At 45.0% G+C, this 16,291-nt stretch overlaps 2 protein-coding genes across 3 annotated transcripts in view; one reads left to right on the top strand and one right to left on the bottom strand.

Moving 5' to 3' along the window:
• Positions 1-1,099: 1,099 nt before the first annotated feature.
• On the top strand, positions 1,100-13,561 carry LOC103373450 (ras-related protein Rab-14-like). Its single transcript, XM_008303341.1, has 8 exons — positions 1,100-1,226; positions 1,760-1,818; positions 3,362-3,415; positions 4,723-4,900; positions 6,059-6,125; positions 7,036-7,123; positions 7,221-7,251; positions 7,919-13,561. Exons 2-8 carry the CDS (start codon positions 1,767-1,769, stop codon positions 8,094-8,096), a joined length of 648 nt encoding a protein of 215 aa, XP_008301563.1. The 5' UTR covers positions 1,100-1,226; positions 1,760-1,766; the 3' UTR covers positions 8,097-13,561.
• Positions 13,562-14,071: 510 nt separating this feature from the next.
• mak16 (MAK16 homolog (S. cerevisiae)) overlaps positions 14,072-16,291 on the bottom strand; it is a 5,624-nt gene continuing 3,404 nt past the window's right edge. For both annotated transcript variants that reach the window (XM_008303340.1, XM_008303339.1), the window contains 5 exons: positions 15,890-15,944; positions 15,504-15,578; positions 15,170-15,280; positions 15,022-15,087; positions 14,072-14,896 (listed from right to left, as the gene is read on the bottom strand). In XM_008303340.1, the coding sequence (XP_008301562.1) occupies positions 14,687-14,896; positions 15,022-15,087; positions 15,170-15,280; positions 15,504-15,578; positions 15,890-15,944 (517 nt within the window). In that variant the 3' untranslated portion in view covers positions 14,072-14,686. The remainder of the gene's footprint in view (positions 14,897-15,021; positions 15,088-15,169; positions 15,281-15,503; positions 15,579-15,889; positions 15,945-16,291) is intronic.

The following is a 16,291-nucleotide window of genomic DNA, read 5'->3' as shown; positions in this document are numbered from 1 at the left end:
GTCTGTCCTCTCAGATGTTCAGGCTCATATCTCAGCTGAAGAATCCAAACAGCAGCCTGGTTCCCTCCCGTTTGCTCCTCACCGCTGCTCCTATCTGCTCCGAGTGAAGCAGTCTGAGGTCTGACGGTGGAGTCCTGCCTCTGCGTGACCTCAGCACACGAGGGAGGAGGCGGAGGACGGACTCTCATCATGACTGCAGACGGAGGCAGAAACAACAAACTGTCAAACAACCTACGAAGCCCTCTTAGCCCAGCGAGGTCACCTCAGAAGAGCTGCCTCTGAACGCTACGTATGAAGCTTCTTTGTTTTAATGAGTAATTTATGTATTGCCTTTAAATAATTGCAGCAAAAATGTACTTCACCCGTTCAGAGGACAAACCAGTCAAACTCCATAAACATGACTTTCCTTCTAACTGGGGCACCTGTGTGCACGCTTAGTCAGTTTAGTCTAACGACACTTTGACGCTATAACTTGTTTGCATCTTAACAATTTGTCTACTTTTTAATTATTCCATCCACCACTGTCATTTTCCATTTATTGGTGCTTTGAGCCATTGTAACTCTATTTTGTGATTTTTTTTCTCTGTTGTTCCACGACAGATTTTTTTGTGGGTGTTGACACTGGACATAAAAACCAGCAGACAGATGTCCCCCAGGAAGAATGCTTCAGAAAGTACTAGTACCTGATGCAGTGCTAAAAATAAGTAATAAGTCCTATCTAAACACACAGGCATGTACCAACATGTGTTTGTTAGATTAAGGGTTATTACACTTTCATATGACTTCTTAAAACCAATAAAAATCCTTAAATACCTGTAGAAAATAAAGAAAAATAAATCAGTGCAGAACCTGCCTAAGAATCATCACGTTTTTAGGATTTCTTTGGTAAAAAAGCAACTCAGCGATATTTGTCGGTACATTTACAGGCACATGTAAAACAGGAACTACTAATCACCAAATCGGCTTCCTTCATTTAAAAAAAGATGTAAATATTAAGAGGCCACAAACGCGATCATTGTGCAGATGAAGTGCGTTTTGTTCACTGGCTGGCAGTAGGACGCTTTAAGTCTCGCGATGCTAGCGGTCTTCTCGCATGAGCGGAAGAGTCGCGGAAGAGTAGGAAAGGCTTCCTGACGGCTCAGCAGGCTAACCAGCTAACACAGACAACTATCCGACTAAGCAGCAGCTTAACCAGGTTTACAGGTTGGATAGACGCCCAGACGAAGGTAAAAGAACGACATTTATCAAACTCTCTGTCTGTCGGGTTTGTTTCATGATGTTTATTGTTGATGAGAAGTGGCCTCCTGCTGTTAGCTGCTAGCTGTTAGCAAGGCGTAGACAGAGCTGCAGCTGTTAGCCGGTTAGCTACGGAGCTCGGCTCACAGCAGGAATTCGGAGGTTTTCTCGGAGGAGGAAGTCAGCTGATTCAGTTTAATACTTCTGGGGGAGATGACCGCTGGTGGCCCGCAGGACTGTCACGGTGTTTAACGCTCGAAGCTGACGCTGGGCTCGGTGCTTAGCCTAGCTGCGGGCTAGCCTAGCCGGCTGCCTCCTTTTGTTTGTTCCTGAAGGCTTGTTTAAAATAGGTTAGAACGGGTCAGGCTCGGTCCGGACTCTCGGACTGGGTGTCGGCTCTCTGTAGGGTTTGTGTCCGGGTGGTTCGGGGGGCTAATGCGGGTCGGGCTCGGTCGGGGCTGTCGGACGGGTGTGGACTGTGTGAACTAAACGCAGCGTATTGTGGTGTTCTTGTTCCGGACAGGTTCAGGATGACAGGCGCTCCGTACAACTACTCCTACATCTTCAAGTACATCATCATCGGTGAGCGGCTGGAGGAGCTGAACACACTCAGTCACATGAAGGAGCTACAGCCATCTATCACCCTACAGTGTAGTCAACAGCACTGATTATTGATCACTTGTATCGATCAGGTGTTAATGGAGAGCGGTAGGAAGCAGGTGTAACCTTCTAAAGCTTCTTTGATTCTGTCCCATTTGTCTTCACTGTGGTTCAACATAAAGTCCTGCAGCTCTGAGGAACCAGAACATGAAGGAGGAGAACTTCTGAAGCAGTGACACAAATCATAAAACACGGAAACAAGTTCTACCTGATCATGAATTTAACATAAGTTATAAAAGTCTGTGTCCACTTGTGCACCTTGTCTCCACTCGTCTACAGCTGGAAACGATACTTAGAAAACCTGCCGGCTCTCCATCAACTCTGGACCAGGGATCTCCAGCTGCGGTCCTCCTGAGCTACTGTCCTGCAGGTTTTACTCAGACTACTGGATCACTAACAAGCTGTTGGAGATCCATTAAGGGCAGCAGCTCACCAGGACCGCAGCTGGAGATCCCTGGTCCAGACACATCCTTCATCGCTCTGAATCTACCGTCCAACAGCTTCACTAAACACAAGCTGCAGGTCGGCAGGAAGCTCTCTGAGATTTAGTCACGTGACTGCTGCTCACAGCCGAGTCACTCGTAGCTTTCCAGTGTGTCTGAGGACCTCAGAACCTTTTCTCTTTTTTTTTTTTTGTTTATTTTGGGCCCGTTTTTAATGGAAGCCTGTAGAATAAGTTGATTTTTTGATGGAAAACCACCATTTTAAGCTTAGATTTGGGGGTTTTTTCCCCCCAATGAACCGTCAGAGTTGATGATTCTTTCAGTTTTTACGACATCTGGTTGATAGTCGGTGTTTTTATGTGACAGGTTTTGGTGCTCAGACGGTGAATAAGGATCACTGATGGAACAAAGTGGTCCCAGTTACAGACGCCACGCTCTTTAACTCAAAGAAAAAATATCCAGAACTTTTGATGCCGACTCCAAAAATGCAAAAAAGAAAAAAAGAGAAGAAGCAAATTCAGCTGCTTTTTTTCAACAAATCAAGTGCTTTTAAAAAACAAAACGGGTTCTTTTGGTTGTTGAAGCGACATGACGTCACATCAGGCCTTCAGGAAGACGTGATGAACGTTTTTCACCAGTTTCTGACATTTTACAGGCAAAATGATTTTAAAAAGTTTGCTGCTCTTCCTGAATTCCTGAGCCGACTCCAAAAGACGCATATAAGAGGAAGCACATTCAGCCGCTTTTGATGTTATTTATATTTTAGCTTGCTTGCCTGGAGAATAACCGACCGACGCTGTAAAACAAGCAGAGCTGATCCTGATCATCTGTTTTCTGTTTCTTGCTGGAAGTAATGATGAATAAATTCTAAAAAATAAATAAATGTGAGGATTTGAGATCACATGAGCCTGAGCTCCCTGACAGCCGTGATGTGACCCTAAACACTGGTTCATGGTGAATTCAAACCCATTCAGTCTGGTTGGCTGTAACTCTTCCTTCCTGATGTTTCTCTGCCTCTGCAGGTGACATGGGAGTCGGGAAGTCGTGTCTGCTGCATCAGTTCACAGAGAAAAAGTGTGAGTCTCTTCCCTTCGCTTCTCTCTGGTTTCAGGTTGCAGGTTGTTAAAGTCTCCGATCGTGTTGGACAGCCGGACACGCTGATGGCTGTGGGAGCGGTCCGGTTCATACCAGCTCATTACCAGTGCTCTAGAACCTCAACAGAAAACCGATCGGTGCCGTTTGATCCACCAGATATTTGCTGTGTCCACTTCCACCAGTGTGAGGATTTGTTGTTGTAACTTTTCAGGACGTTGTTGTTTTTTTTTTTTTTGAGAAAACAGACAAAATGGCCGCCTGAGTCTGCAACAAGCTGCAGCTGGGTTTATCGTTAACTTTAGTCTGAAGCAAACAGTTTTATGGCCGTTTTCCTCTCGTGGTCCTTCACTGAGGTTCAGGTTTCACTAAAGTCCTGAGGAACCAGAACACAAAGAACTCAGAGACGTCTTCTGTCAGCAGGACTCAGAACAACACAAGTTGTACAAAAAGGGGGAAAATAGTTCACTGTAATCATTTCAATGAGCGCCTGTTACTTACTCTTTAATTATCAGTTCTTCTCTGTGAACGCCTCCTGCAGAGCTTCTGGTTGTTTGTCACACGTCGCTCAAAGCCGAGTCGTGACTGATCCCCTGGTCGAGCACAGAGGCTCAGATTTTATTTATTTAAAAAACGAAACCTTTTTGCTTTATTTTTGGCCAAAATGTAACTGAGATGTAAAATGAAGCGATGTGGATGAAACGCCACAGCGTAAGGCTTCTGTCTGCTGAGTCCTGATTCACACGTTAGATCCGTTTAAAGATGATCAGAACATCTGAGGATTCGTTCTGTGTTCCTGGTTTTCGGCTGATGAATTACTTTGGTGATTAAAACCAGAACAAACCGAAGCGGGCCTGTGAAGCCTGGCGCTGGGTTTCACGCTTTATTTACTCGTTCAGTTCACGTTTCCTTCCTGTAGCGTGTGTTTTATTTTCTAACATTAAAGGTTTGATGTTCTATGTGTGTTCCATGTGTTAGACGTCTGAACTCGACTGATCGGTTCTTGTTCTTCTGAAGGATTTGGGTGAAATGTCTCGTAGCAGAGCTTTCATACGTTATCGACTGTGCCAGATGTAAAACATGTGAGCAGCACCAACACATGTGACTCCATTAGAGCCGACCGTCACACGGGGAGGACGCTGGCTTTAGTGTCACCACGGCGCTGACAGCAGACGTCCTGAATGTGATTCGCTAGCGGCGTTGTTTCGTAACGCACCTCTGGTCTGCACACAGCGATCCAGCTGCTGTTGGGTTGACCAGCTGACCTGTGTTTCCTGTTTCCTGTGTGCAGTCATGGCCGACTGCCCTCACACCATCGGGGTGGAGTTTGGGACGAGGATCATGGAGGTCCACGGCCAGAAGGTGAAGCTGCAGATCTGGGACACGGCCGGTCAGGAGAGGTTCAGGGCCGTCACCAGGTCGTACTACAGAGGGGCCGCCGGGGCCCTCATGGTCTACGACATCACCAGGTAGGGGACAGGTGGGGTGGGAGGAGCTTGAAATGTGTCCACAGTGATTCAAAGTTGGTTTAGAAAGACTTGAAACTTGTCCAGAATGGTTTTATTTTTAATAAATAATCATAAATCGTCAGTGACTCAGGACTAAAATGTGCTCCTCAGCTTGGAGAGATTCAGGGAAACAAAGACACAAACAGCTCCAGCAGCTCCACAAACAGACCGACACGTCCATGAGTCGGGTTTTATCTTCAGTCTGACTGAAAACAAACACAGAAATCATCCTCCTGAAACAGAAGTACAGTCATGACTCGATGATCCAACACTAAATGTAAAACCTTCTTCTATGTCGGATATCAAGGCTGTCGGATTGTCCAGACGGAGGTCCAGATACGAGGAGGGCTTGATGCTGGAAGGCTCATTAGTTGTTCATTATTGTTCATAGTTGTTATAATAACTAGTAGTTCTGGTCCCAATAGAACTTTATGGTCTCTGGATGTTCAGGCCCAGTTAATGATGAATATCAGAACATTGGGTGCGGTTGGGGGCCACTTCCACCCCGGGGCAGCGCTCTGACGGGGTGGAAGTGTCCAGAACACACAGGCAGTACTTGGCTGCTGATGCTAGTTTAGTTAGCGCTCACACTTCTGTTTCCTCCATCGGTGGCGGCGGGGGAGTGGCAGATACGCTCCACCGTTACCATCCATGTTTACTTCCACAAACACTGAGCACGCTCGCTGCGTGTGACGTCGTCGTGTCCTCTTCTGCGCATGCGGGACACTTTTGGCTCGTATGAAGTTCACACAGCAGATCACATACAAGTCGCATTGAAGTGGAAACGTGAAGGAAGTCACAAAGAAATCCTCATTGAGCATCAAGTCCTGCAGTGTGAACGTAGCCAATCTGTGGGATTGTTCAGTCAGATAATACGCCGTCATCCTGATTGGTGACATTAAATGTCATGTCGGAGTCACAATCCAAGGCTGTCGCTATGTTCAGGCTGTTTTTATGGGTTCTGTTTGTTTTTCCTACAAACCTGTCGGATAGCAGGTTTAGGATTGTTAAGGGTCGATTATCCAGTCCTGACTGTACTCATCAAACTGCTTCAGAGATCTACATCCAGGATGCTTTTGGTCACCTGACCTCCAATAACTCTTTGCTCTGTGTGTTCAGGAGAAGCACCTACAATCACCTGAGCAGCTGGTTGACGGACGCCAGGAACCTGACGAACCCCAACACGGTGAGTAACGCTGCCGCCGTCTGTCCAAGAGCTTCAGGTTTATTCTGCCACAGTAACACTTTCTAAATGGACAGTTATGGTTTCGGTGGTTTATTCCACCAGTATGCTCTATGTTGTCTACCTGCTGCTATAGATTCTATTTATTCTCCACATCTTTAAAGGCTGTTTTCACAGATGATAGTTTTCCTACTCTGATCCTGTCTGCACTGCTATATAATACTAATAAAGGGCTTTTATTCATGCGTCGTCCACAGTCTGATTTATTGAACGTTTTACTTATAAAATGTGGCAAAGTCTGTCGACAGTATTTTGTGATTTATTGAGTGTTACAAATAATCTATAAACACCTTTGACAACAAAATGAAACAAGACTTTTTAAAGATACATTTATTCAGTGTTCAAATTTCTTATTTCACGACTCATTTGCATATTTAAACATAACATTTCAGAAAACTTGTAACTCAAAGAATTGTTGCCTCAGGATTCATTTCTATTTTGTTTTTTAGCCTTGGTCAGGATGACATCTTTAAGCACAACCAGCTGTTTTCTTTAGTAAATTCTGTAGCTTTAGCTTTAGGGTTTAAGCTAACCTAAACCCTGATTCTGATTGGCTTTATATGTTAAATGCTAAATTAAAGCTCATCTTCCTGCATTTTGAGGAAGAAATTCCTGGATATCTTCTGTGTAGTTGGGTTTACTGTGACCTAACTGGCTTTTTTGGACATTAAATACTTTTGTTGTTGTTTGTTTGTTTGTGTGTTTGCGGATAATTTTGCACATTTTAGGCACATTTTTCTCCTTGTGTTCCTGCAGCGTTAGCCGCTGCTGTTGCTCCGTGAAGCCATTTCTATTTTAATGATCTTGATGAAGTCCTCCTGCTGAGTCTTTGTGCACGTGTCGTGTGTCGCAGGTGATTATTCTGATCGGAAACAAAGCCGACCTGGAGGCCCAGAGAGACGTGACGTACGAGGAGGCCAAACAGTTCGCCGATGAGAACGGTGAGACGTTTGCATGAGCAGCGAAGCATTCAAATGTGAAAGAAGCAGCAGAAAACGGGACGCTGACTGACTGACTGTCTGCTTTGTTGTTGGTCAGGTTTGCTGTTTCTGGAGGCCAGCGCCAAAACGTGAGTACAAACCCGTCATCAGTCAGCGCAAAGAAGACTGAATCTGAATAAAGGGACACAATTAAATGCATTGTGTGCTTTTAGGGTTTTGGCAATGACTCACAGCTAGCGAACCAGCGAGCTAACATGCTAGCACATTAAAGTCTCCTTAAGATATGTTTTACTTTAGCTGCAACATTTCTAATGCCTAAATACTTGAAGAAGCACTGGAGATGTTGGGTTTTAGTTACTAAAATAACTTGCCAAAAAACAATTAAGAATAATAAAGCCACTGATATAAAATATTCTATAGTATCGGCTGATAGTCCTTCTGAAGCGCCTTTCCCTTTATGTCAGACCGACACACATAAATAATAAAAAGAAATGTCAGAGACACAGAATGTCTCAGTTGATGCTTTTATTTGTTTGTGCCACCTACTATGATCTGGTTTTTCATCTTTATGCTCTTAATACTTTCAGTACAACTATTTATCCATCTCTGGATCTACTGCTGCTCGTTTCCTGTTTTCTCTCGTTGTGGTTTCATGGACTGATGTTGGTTTTCTTTGTTCAGCACTTTGTGACTTCGTGCTGTGAACGGTGCAATATGAAGGAACTTCACCTCCTTACCAGTGAGTCTATGTGCACATCATTTTGGTTCTCTGACCTCCGTCCGTTTCTCCTTCAGAGGGGAGAACGTCGAGGAGGCCTTCCTGGAAGCAGCGAAGAGGATCTACCAGAACATCCAAGATGGCAGTCTGGACCTGAACGCCGCAGAGTCGGGAGTCCAACACAAACCATCGGCACCGCAGGGAGGCCGCCTCAACGCCGACAGCCAGCCGGCTAAAGAGGGCTGCAGCTGTTAACCACAGACAGAAACTACAGACCCATCAAATGGATCAACGGACGGACACAGAGACCCCCTCTACCAGAAACATCAGAGCTGGATGACATTTAACAGCACTGGCACAGTCCATCCACCTGTTCAGTTCAGCACCCAAAACAATAGTCAACCATCTTCCACCCAACCAAACATTAACCAGCTGGGGCTCAATCAGAAACCCACGCCTATCCAGACTTCCAGACATGCTTGTCCCAGTCTTTAGCAAATAAGTCTAACCTCACAAGCCTTGGCAGCCCTTTTACTCAAGACTGGATTATCCTCCTCCACGTCTAGAGTTCTCTTGGCCCAACTCAAGCCAGACTTTGCGACTACCATCAGCATCCAAGTCTGGAAAAAAAATAGGCCCCAAATACAGCCCAGATCTGGCTTTTATCCACAATCAATGCACTCAGCCCTGCTCATACCAATCTTTGGCAAATCTGCTATCACAAAAGCCTGGGCAGCCCTATTACCTGAAAATGGACTACCCTTCCAACCTTGTCTCTTCCATGTCTGGGGTTCTCTAGGCCGAATACAAGCAAGACTTTAGGACCACTGTCAACAGCCACATCCAGACACATTTGTCCCAGTCTTTGGCAAGTCATTCGAACCTCAGAAGCCCAGAAAATCCCTATCCCAAAGACTGGACTACCCTCCCAACCTCGTCTTTATGTCCAGAGTTCTGTTGGCCAATTTCAATGAAGACTTTGGGACTATCCTTGACTTTCAAGTTTCAAGGGCCAGGAATCAAACTAGGCAAAGCACTAAAGCTATACTACCCATTGCCTTTGGCCCACATCCAGACACAGTTGCCCCAATCTTTAGCAAACTATTGTAATTTCAGAAACCCAGATAGCCTCTTTTCTCCAATACTGGACTACCCTCCCACATCGAGAGTTCTTTTGGCCCAACTCAAGCAAGACTTTAGGGCTATCCTTAACCTCCAAGTCTTAAAGGGGAGGACTCAAATTGGTACTTAATTACAGCCCAAATCTAGGTTTCACTACAATGTGGACCACCCTGCCCTGAACCCACATCCAGACAAACTTGTCTTCTCCACATCTTCCCTCAATACACAAATTGCAAAAGACAAGACTGAAATCAGGACTAGTTTACAGCCCAAATCTGGGCTGGGCAACCCCTGCCCTCAGCCCACATCCAGCCATACTTGTCTTAACCTTTGGCAACTCATTGTAACCTTAGAATCCTAGACAGACCCTTACTCCAAGACTGGACTACCCTCCCACATCAAGAGTTATTTTGGCCCAACTCAAGCAAGACTTTGGGAGCATTAATATTTCAAGAAGCAAGATTCAAATAGGGACTTATTTACGGCCCAAATATGGGTTTCACTGCAATCTTTGGGAAATCATTCTGATCTCCAAAGCCTGAACACCCCTTTTCTCCAAGACTGGGCTACCCTTGGGATTCCCATCTCTTCCAAGTCCGCTGCACCGTTGGTCCAAACCCACTGAGGGTAGTTGAGATGTAAAATCCCAGCGAACGCATCCAGATCCTAGGCTTGACCTAGATCACCTGAGACTACCTTCAGCCGACATCAGGGACTTTTGGCCTGGCATCTTGGATTCCTTCTTCACAGAAAGCATTTGTTCCAACAAACTTCTCCACGTTTCCAGATGGCAGTCTTTGATGAAACAAACTGTCTTTAAGCTCTGTGTGGACTGTAGACCAGTTCTGTTTGCACCATATTGATGATGTGGCTCAGAAAATGCATTTACACTCTAGCTGTTGATGTGGACTGTTGTTTTTGTGGTCAGATAACTGTATTTACACCTGAGTAGAAAATGTCCTCATAGCCCAGTCACCACAAATGCAGTTTAAAGGGGTACTCCACTGATTTTACACAAGAGCAGGTTACCCATTATACTTAGCACCACTAGTGTGTTGTTGACTGTACTTCAGGAGGAGCTTTCCAAAGTCTGCAAAAGTCCCTCTTTGGGGATAGCACTTTCCGGGGTTAACACTTGTTGATTCCATAGTATTTTTCCAACCACCAAATGCGTTCGTTAAAGTTTTGGTCATTGCGGTCCGACACGACAATATGGACGCCCAGGCTTTGTTCAGCATCTGTGCAAAGGAACACATCCGGCAGTTCACAATGATAATGTCCAGCTAAAGATTGTGTTGAATTCGTCATCGTTTTGTGCTGTCGTGCAAAAATGAAGCCGCACAACAGGTGGTGCTTTTTGATATGTCCGCAGATGTGCTTCATTGTGCTTCAGGCCGTGATGCAGATAAGAATGTTTTTGTTTGACAGAAGGTTTTAAACTGTCCAATGAAGTCCAATGCTTGTGTTGCATACTGAAGCCGTGGAGTCTGAAAAGCAGGGAGTTCACCGGGCAGGCTGGGTCGAGCAGAAGACATGATCTTGATGTTTTACAAAAACTGTAGCCTCCAGACATTTGTTAGTGTTGTGTGTTAAAAGTAGAAGCACAGTTCTAAAACCTTCAAACAGTCCAGTGACGTTCCATCCAACCACATCCAAGTCACTGGAGTTCCCCTGAAATGGTGACAAAAAAGAGCTGTGATCTCAGTCCACATAGATCCACAGTCAAACGTTTTCAAGGTCTTTCAGAATGTGGGACCTCACCCAAAACAGACCTGTGGAGACTCTATCCGACAGCCACATGCATTAACACAAGTACCAGGACAGTGAGACCGCTCTGAGAAATTCTGCTGAATGTTTGTGGACCCGGTCTTACTCAGGTTTACTGGACTCTTGATCAACCAACCCAGTAACCAAAACCGCCATCTGTGCATCTCCACACTTTGCCTTTATTTGAAATCTAAAACCTTTTACCTTCGTTTAAGGCAACGTTGAATATTGATTGCTCTTGGAGCGACGAAGCAGCTGATTGATGAAGAAGACAAAATGACTTACCTGAACCACGAGGCCGATCCCTCAGTGGATCCCAAGTTCAGGTTAGATTTTTATTAAATTCCTTTTATTTCTTTCTTGTTATTGTCGATGTTTTTAACCAAATATACGTACGTGCTGTTTTTGACATCACAGCTCCCCCTTGTGGCCATTTGGTTTCGCTTCCCTCCTGGTTAAATGAAGGGAAGGAAAATGGCACAAGTGGAAGTAAAAAGATCTCTTTTAATTTATTGCTGCCTGTTTTTGTTTTGTGTGTTTGGCTTTCTTTTGAATGTTACACCACAATTACACTTTATTTGACGGCGTTGGTCTCTGTGGCGTCAGCTCGACAGAAGTCGGGAGACGTTGTGTTCGGCAAAATTCTACCATTAATATCTGAAGGAAAAATGAAAAACGATGCCTTCAAATGCACCTGGATCAACTCACATTGCCGAGCCTTGACATCCTGAAGTGCTTTAAAGTCTCCTCGAACCCTCAGTCGTCCACTAAAGACTCGATGTTAGCTAGTTCACGGTGTTTAGAGCGGGATTCTGGCGCTAACTTGGCGGGACGCTAGCAGTCTAACCAGCTTCCAAACCCCCATCATGTAGCTCGCTAAACTTTTATTTTGAAATATTTTAAAGCCGCACGAGTCAACGTTCGCTAGAACCGAGTCAAAACGGAACAAGCCGACGGACTTTTAAATTGATTATCGCAGCTTTAGCCTGAAATGATTGTGTGCTCATTTTAATTCCAGTCAGATATAACGTGAATGACTTAAATAGCAGCGAGATTTTAAAAAAAAAAACAAAAACCTAAGACGTGTTTCCTCTTGTACGGAGTCCCTGAAGTGACAGATGTCTTCTGTTAGTGACATTGTTTTGTAATTATCTGCAATGAGTTCATTTACGTTTGTACATTAAACCACTTGTATGCATAAGTTAGACTTTGGTTGTTTGTTTTTTTTTTTTCAGAAAATTGGATGAACTGTTGCTCAGTTTAGAAAACGTAAAATAGCCAAATAATGAAATTACTAATGTTCAGCCTCAATCACAGTTTCTATGTTTTAAGCTCAAATTTACATTTATTCACAAATTTGTTCTTAAAATTCTTACACAGTTTTTTTCCACCTAACTTACCATCATTTTTATTTTATTTTTGTTTCTCTATTGTAAGTTGTTCTGGTTAGAAACTAATCTCTTTTTTTATTCCCCTATTTCAAATCCATCGTTTGTATTTTAGTCTGCAGTAAATAAGCGATAAACTCGTCTGAAGGGAAAGAACGCGATCATGTCCGGTTGTATTTGACTGAACAACTGGTTTTATATAAAACACGACTTAATTGGTCACAGTTAGTTGGTTTTTCTGACATAATTGTGACTTATTTGTATTTTAAATTTCATGATTAGTTGAGAGATGTTTTATCTATTTTATAACAAGTCACAGTTTTAAATTTTATACAAAAACAATAATTTTGACTGTTTTCTTTTGTCCACTGATTGTTTGCTCCATGACACTGAACCACAGTTTGATTTAATTTTAACTCATTAGCGCCGTTTGTCACCTCTGGGACTCCGTACTGGTGGGTTTAAAGGGCGACCGCTCTGGGTTCCGGTCGTCTCCCCGCCTCGCTCGCTTCATGTCCTCGGTTCCGGTTCTGGTCCATGTGCACCTATCCAGACCGAGCTTCAGTGTTAAGGATTCCAGAGCCAGTGCTGCTAATGGAGGAGATCTGGACCAATGGGGGAGGGAGGGATCATGTGACTACTCGCTGTCCTTTGATTGGTGGACGGCGACCTTCTTTATCCGCTCGATTCATGAATGAAGCCCCTCCTCACTGTAAAACGACACTTCCTGGTTGTTTTTTAAGCGTTCGCAGGAAAAAGCCTCTTTTTTTGTTTTTTGTTTTTTTGATGAGAGAAGAAATAATTTCCTCGTCAAGTTTCGTATGTTTTAGACATCTGCAGGGACCAAAGAGTCGAAGAAGTCAACGAGGAGTCGCTGAAGCTGTGTTGGGACCGTCGCCTTAAGCGTCCCTCGCCAAAGGGCATCACAAGCATGTCGTTTACTAAAATATGTCAGAATTAAACAGAAGAGATGGTGCTGCCAGCAGGTGGCGCTGTTGCAGCATCAGAAAATACACAAAGAGTTCAGTTTAAAGATCTGCTTCCTGATTTTGTTCACAAATACATTTTCTAAATCAGCTATAATCTGGAAGGATAACACAAGAACACTTATAACAATAAAGGTCCTCATGGTTCATCATGTCAGCAGCAGAGATGCCGTTTTAAATGATTAACTTTGATGGTCAACAACTCAAACATCACAAATGGAAGCGATGGAAGACCAACCTCTGGTCTGATCCGCCCTGTGACCTGCTCTCTACATCTTATTCCTTTTCTCTGTGATGTCTGTTGATTTTCTGTCTGCTGAAGTAACAAAGACGCTGCTTCTGATTCGTTGACTATTTATATCCCTAATCTGTCAGGATTTTCTTCAGCTGTACTTCAAACTGTTCGACCGCGGGGACTCAGTTGTTTGTAAATAAAGTATATATACTGTATATACTACCAGGACTGAGCGTCTCCTTTGTCTGCAGGAGTTCCTGTAGTTCCCCTCTCTGCCTGTAGAGGACGGCGTTTCTGGAGTTTTGTTTTAGTTCATGACGTGAACAGTTTCTAACCAGCGGATCTACACCGAACAGAAATCTAGATGTTTTTGCTCCCATGTTTCATGAGCTGAACTCAAACATCTGAGACTTCTATGTCCATTAGCCCAGGGGAACCAGTCCTGGTCCTGGAGGGCCACAGTCCTGCATGTTCTAGATGTGTCCCTCTTCCAACACACCTGATTCAAATGATCAGGATATCATCAAGCTCTGCAGAAGCCTGGTAACCATCCTGATCATTTGAATCAGGTGTGTTGGAAGAGGGAAACATCTAGAACATGCAGGACTGTGGCCCTCCAGGACCAGGACTGGACACCCCCGGTTTATATTTTTGTTAGCTGTTGCTGAAACAGTTTTCAGTCGGTTAACGTAACCGTTTAAAGAGAAAATGAAATAAAGAACTTTGTAGAAGTTTCTCTTATTCATAACTTTTATTTTGAAAACAAAAACATTTACAGAGTTAAACAGATTCAAACGTGTTCATTCATGACTGTGTGTAAAAGTCGTGTTTTCAACAGAGCAGAAAAAAAAACAAGTGTTGTTTGAGCTTGAGGTCACTTGAGGTCGTCCGACAGGAAGCTGCTTCCAGGTGAGTTCGACTTCCTGTGAAGCACAGACGTCTGTTTGTGGAGGACTTCTGTGTTTCAGAGAGCGGCTGAACGTACGACTGCTGGACTCAACAAACCGGACCAGTCGCTGGTTTCTTCAGCCTCTTGTCGAGACGCTTTGCATGTGGCTTAAGAATCGGTTGTCAAACCCCCGACAGCTCGACTCTACGACGTCGTGACCGTCTGACGACTAAACTGATGTATTTATTCATTTATTGGAAACAAGCTGCGTAATAATCAGTCGGCTGGTGACTGATGAAGGTGATGTGGAGACGTCCAGGTGAGCGAAACCGGCTCACGTGAAAAAAACTTTTACTTTTTTACGGACAAAACGGAGTGACGGACAAACGCCCGGCTCGTTGCCGTGGCAACAGAGGGGGCGTGTCCTCAGCAGTCCCAGGTTTGATTGACGGCCACGGTCACGACGTGGCTCGGCTCTTGGCGGCCGGCTCCGTCTCGTACTCGATCTCCACGTACGCTCGCTTCTTCCTCGCCGCCGAGCCGTTGGCCGGAGACTTTCCTTTGGACCTGGAGGCCTTCGTCTGGACCTCCATCTCCTCCTCATCCTCCTCCTCGCTGGACTCGTCCTGCTCCTCCTCGTCGCTGCTCGTCTTCAGCTTGTTCATGTCCTGAGAGGAAACACAGACGCTGGTTAGAAGCTGTTCTGATGGTCAGGAAGCCATCAGCTGATCTGAAGGCGGCCGGAGCTCTGGTCACACATCGTTTGTCTACATAATAAACCAGCTGCTGTTACCTCGAAGTCGCTCAGGTCGCTCTCCTCCACCTCCTCTTCAGCTACAAACTCTCTCCTTCCCACGTCCTGCACACAGACGACAGTTTTTCAGAATAAAGCTCCTTCCTGTCTGTGCCTCTATCTGTGTGGCTAAAGCTGCCTTCCTCACCTCGTCGTCCTCCTCTTCCTCCTCCTCCTCCTCCTCAGACTCCGACTCTTCGTCCTGCTGCTCCAGAGCTCTGTCGAAGGCGTGGACCGGGAAGTTGTAGATGTCTCCGTACTGAAAGCACATCAGCACATGAAGATAGTGAAGCCTGCTGGACCTGTAGCTGTAGCTGCTGGTGTAGCTGCTAATGTAGCTGCTAATGTAGCTGCTAGTGTAGCTGCTAATGTAGCTGCTAATGTAGCTGCAGATGTAGCTGTAGTAGATGTAGATGTAGCTGCTAACACAGCTGCTAGTGTAGCTGCTGTAGCTGTAGATGTAGATGTAGCTGCTGTCCTACCGTTCCCTGTTTGAGACGCTCCAGCAGCTCCTTCTCGATGGCGTTGTCCAGCTGAGCGGCGATCAGAGCTTTCTCCTACGAAACAGGAAGGAACCAGTCAGGTCAGGTTAGCAGCAGAGGTCAATTAACAATAACATCTATCAACACGCGATGACATCATCACGCCATGTCTCATCTCAATCAGCCTCTCAGGTCTGTGCTGGTGTCCTACTACAGGCATCAACCTCCTACAGGATTAAACAGGAAGAGGCTCCACCTGCTGGAACAACCAGGTACTGCAGCTGGTCTCTGGTGCGTTTACTGACATCACGACCTTCTGACGTCAGTAATAACTAACAGCCCTGATCCAGACCTTTCCTCAGTGTTTGTTGTTGGGCTGAGCTCACCTCTTTCCTCTTCTCTCTGCTCTCCACCTTCCTGCTCAGAGGAACCAGCTTCCTCCTGAAACACAACAACATTCAGGACTTCACACCTTTATTCACAGGACGACACACAGAGTTTAACTCAGCTCAGCGAGACGAGTTCAGCTCCTGATCCAGAAAAAATAAGAATAAAAACACACAAGAAGTAAACATACTAAAGATAGAAGCAAAATAAATAAACATCTGAGGCTGAACACAAACAAGCAGCAGAGTCGCGTGTCTGAGTTCAAACGCAGTAGATTTAATATTCATCCTGAATGTTGGACGTTCATCCAGCACGTCCTGGACTCACCGTTTACTGTAACACAGCACGAGGTAACGGATGTTCTGGATTAACGCAGTACATTCTGCAGTAACGCAGTACAT

Source organism: Stegastes partitus, unplaced genomic scaffold (genome assembly GCF_000690725.1).
Source record: "Stegastes partitus isolate 25-593 unplaced genomic scaffold, Stegastes_partitus-1.0.2 Scaffold1984, whole genome shotgun sequence".
Lineage (NCBI taxonomy): Eukaryota > Metazoa > Chordata > Actinopteri > Pomacentridae > Stegastes > Stegastes partitus.
The sequence above is the reverse complement of the archived record's forward strand: the minus strand, read 5'-3'. Positions and strand labels throughout refer to the sequence as shown.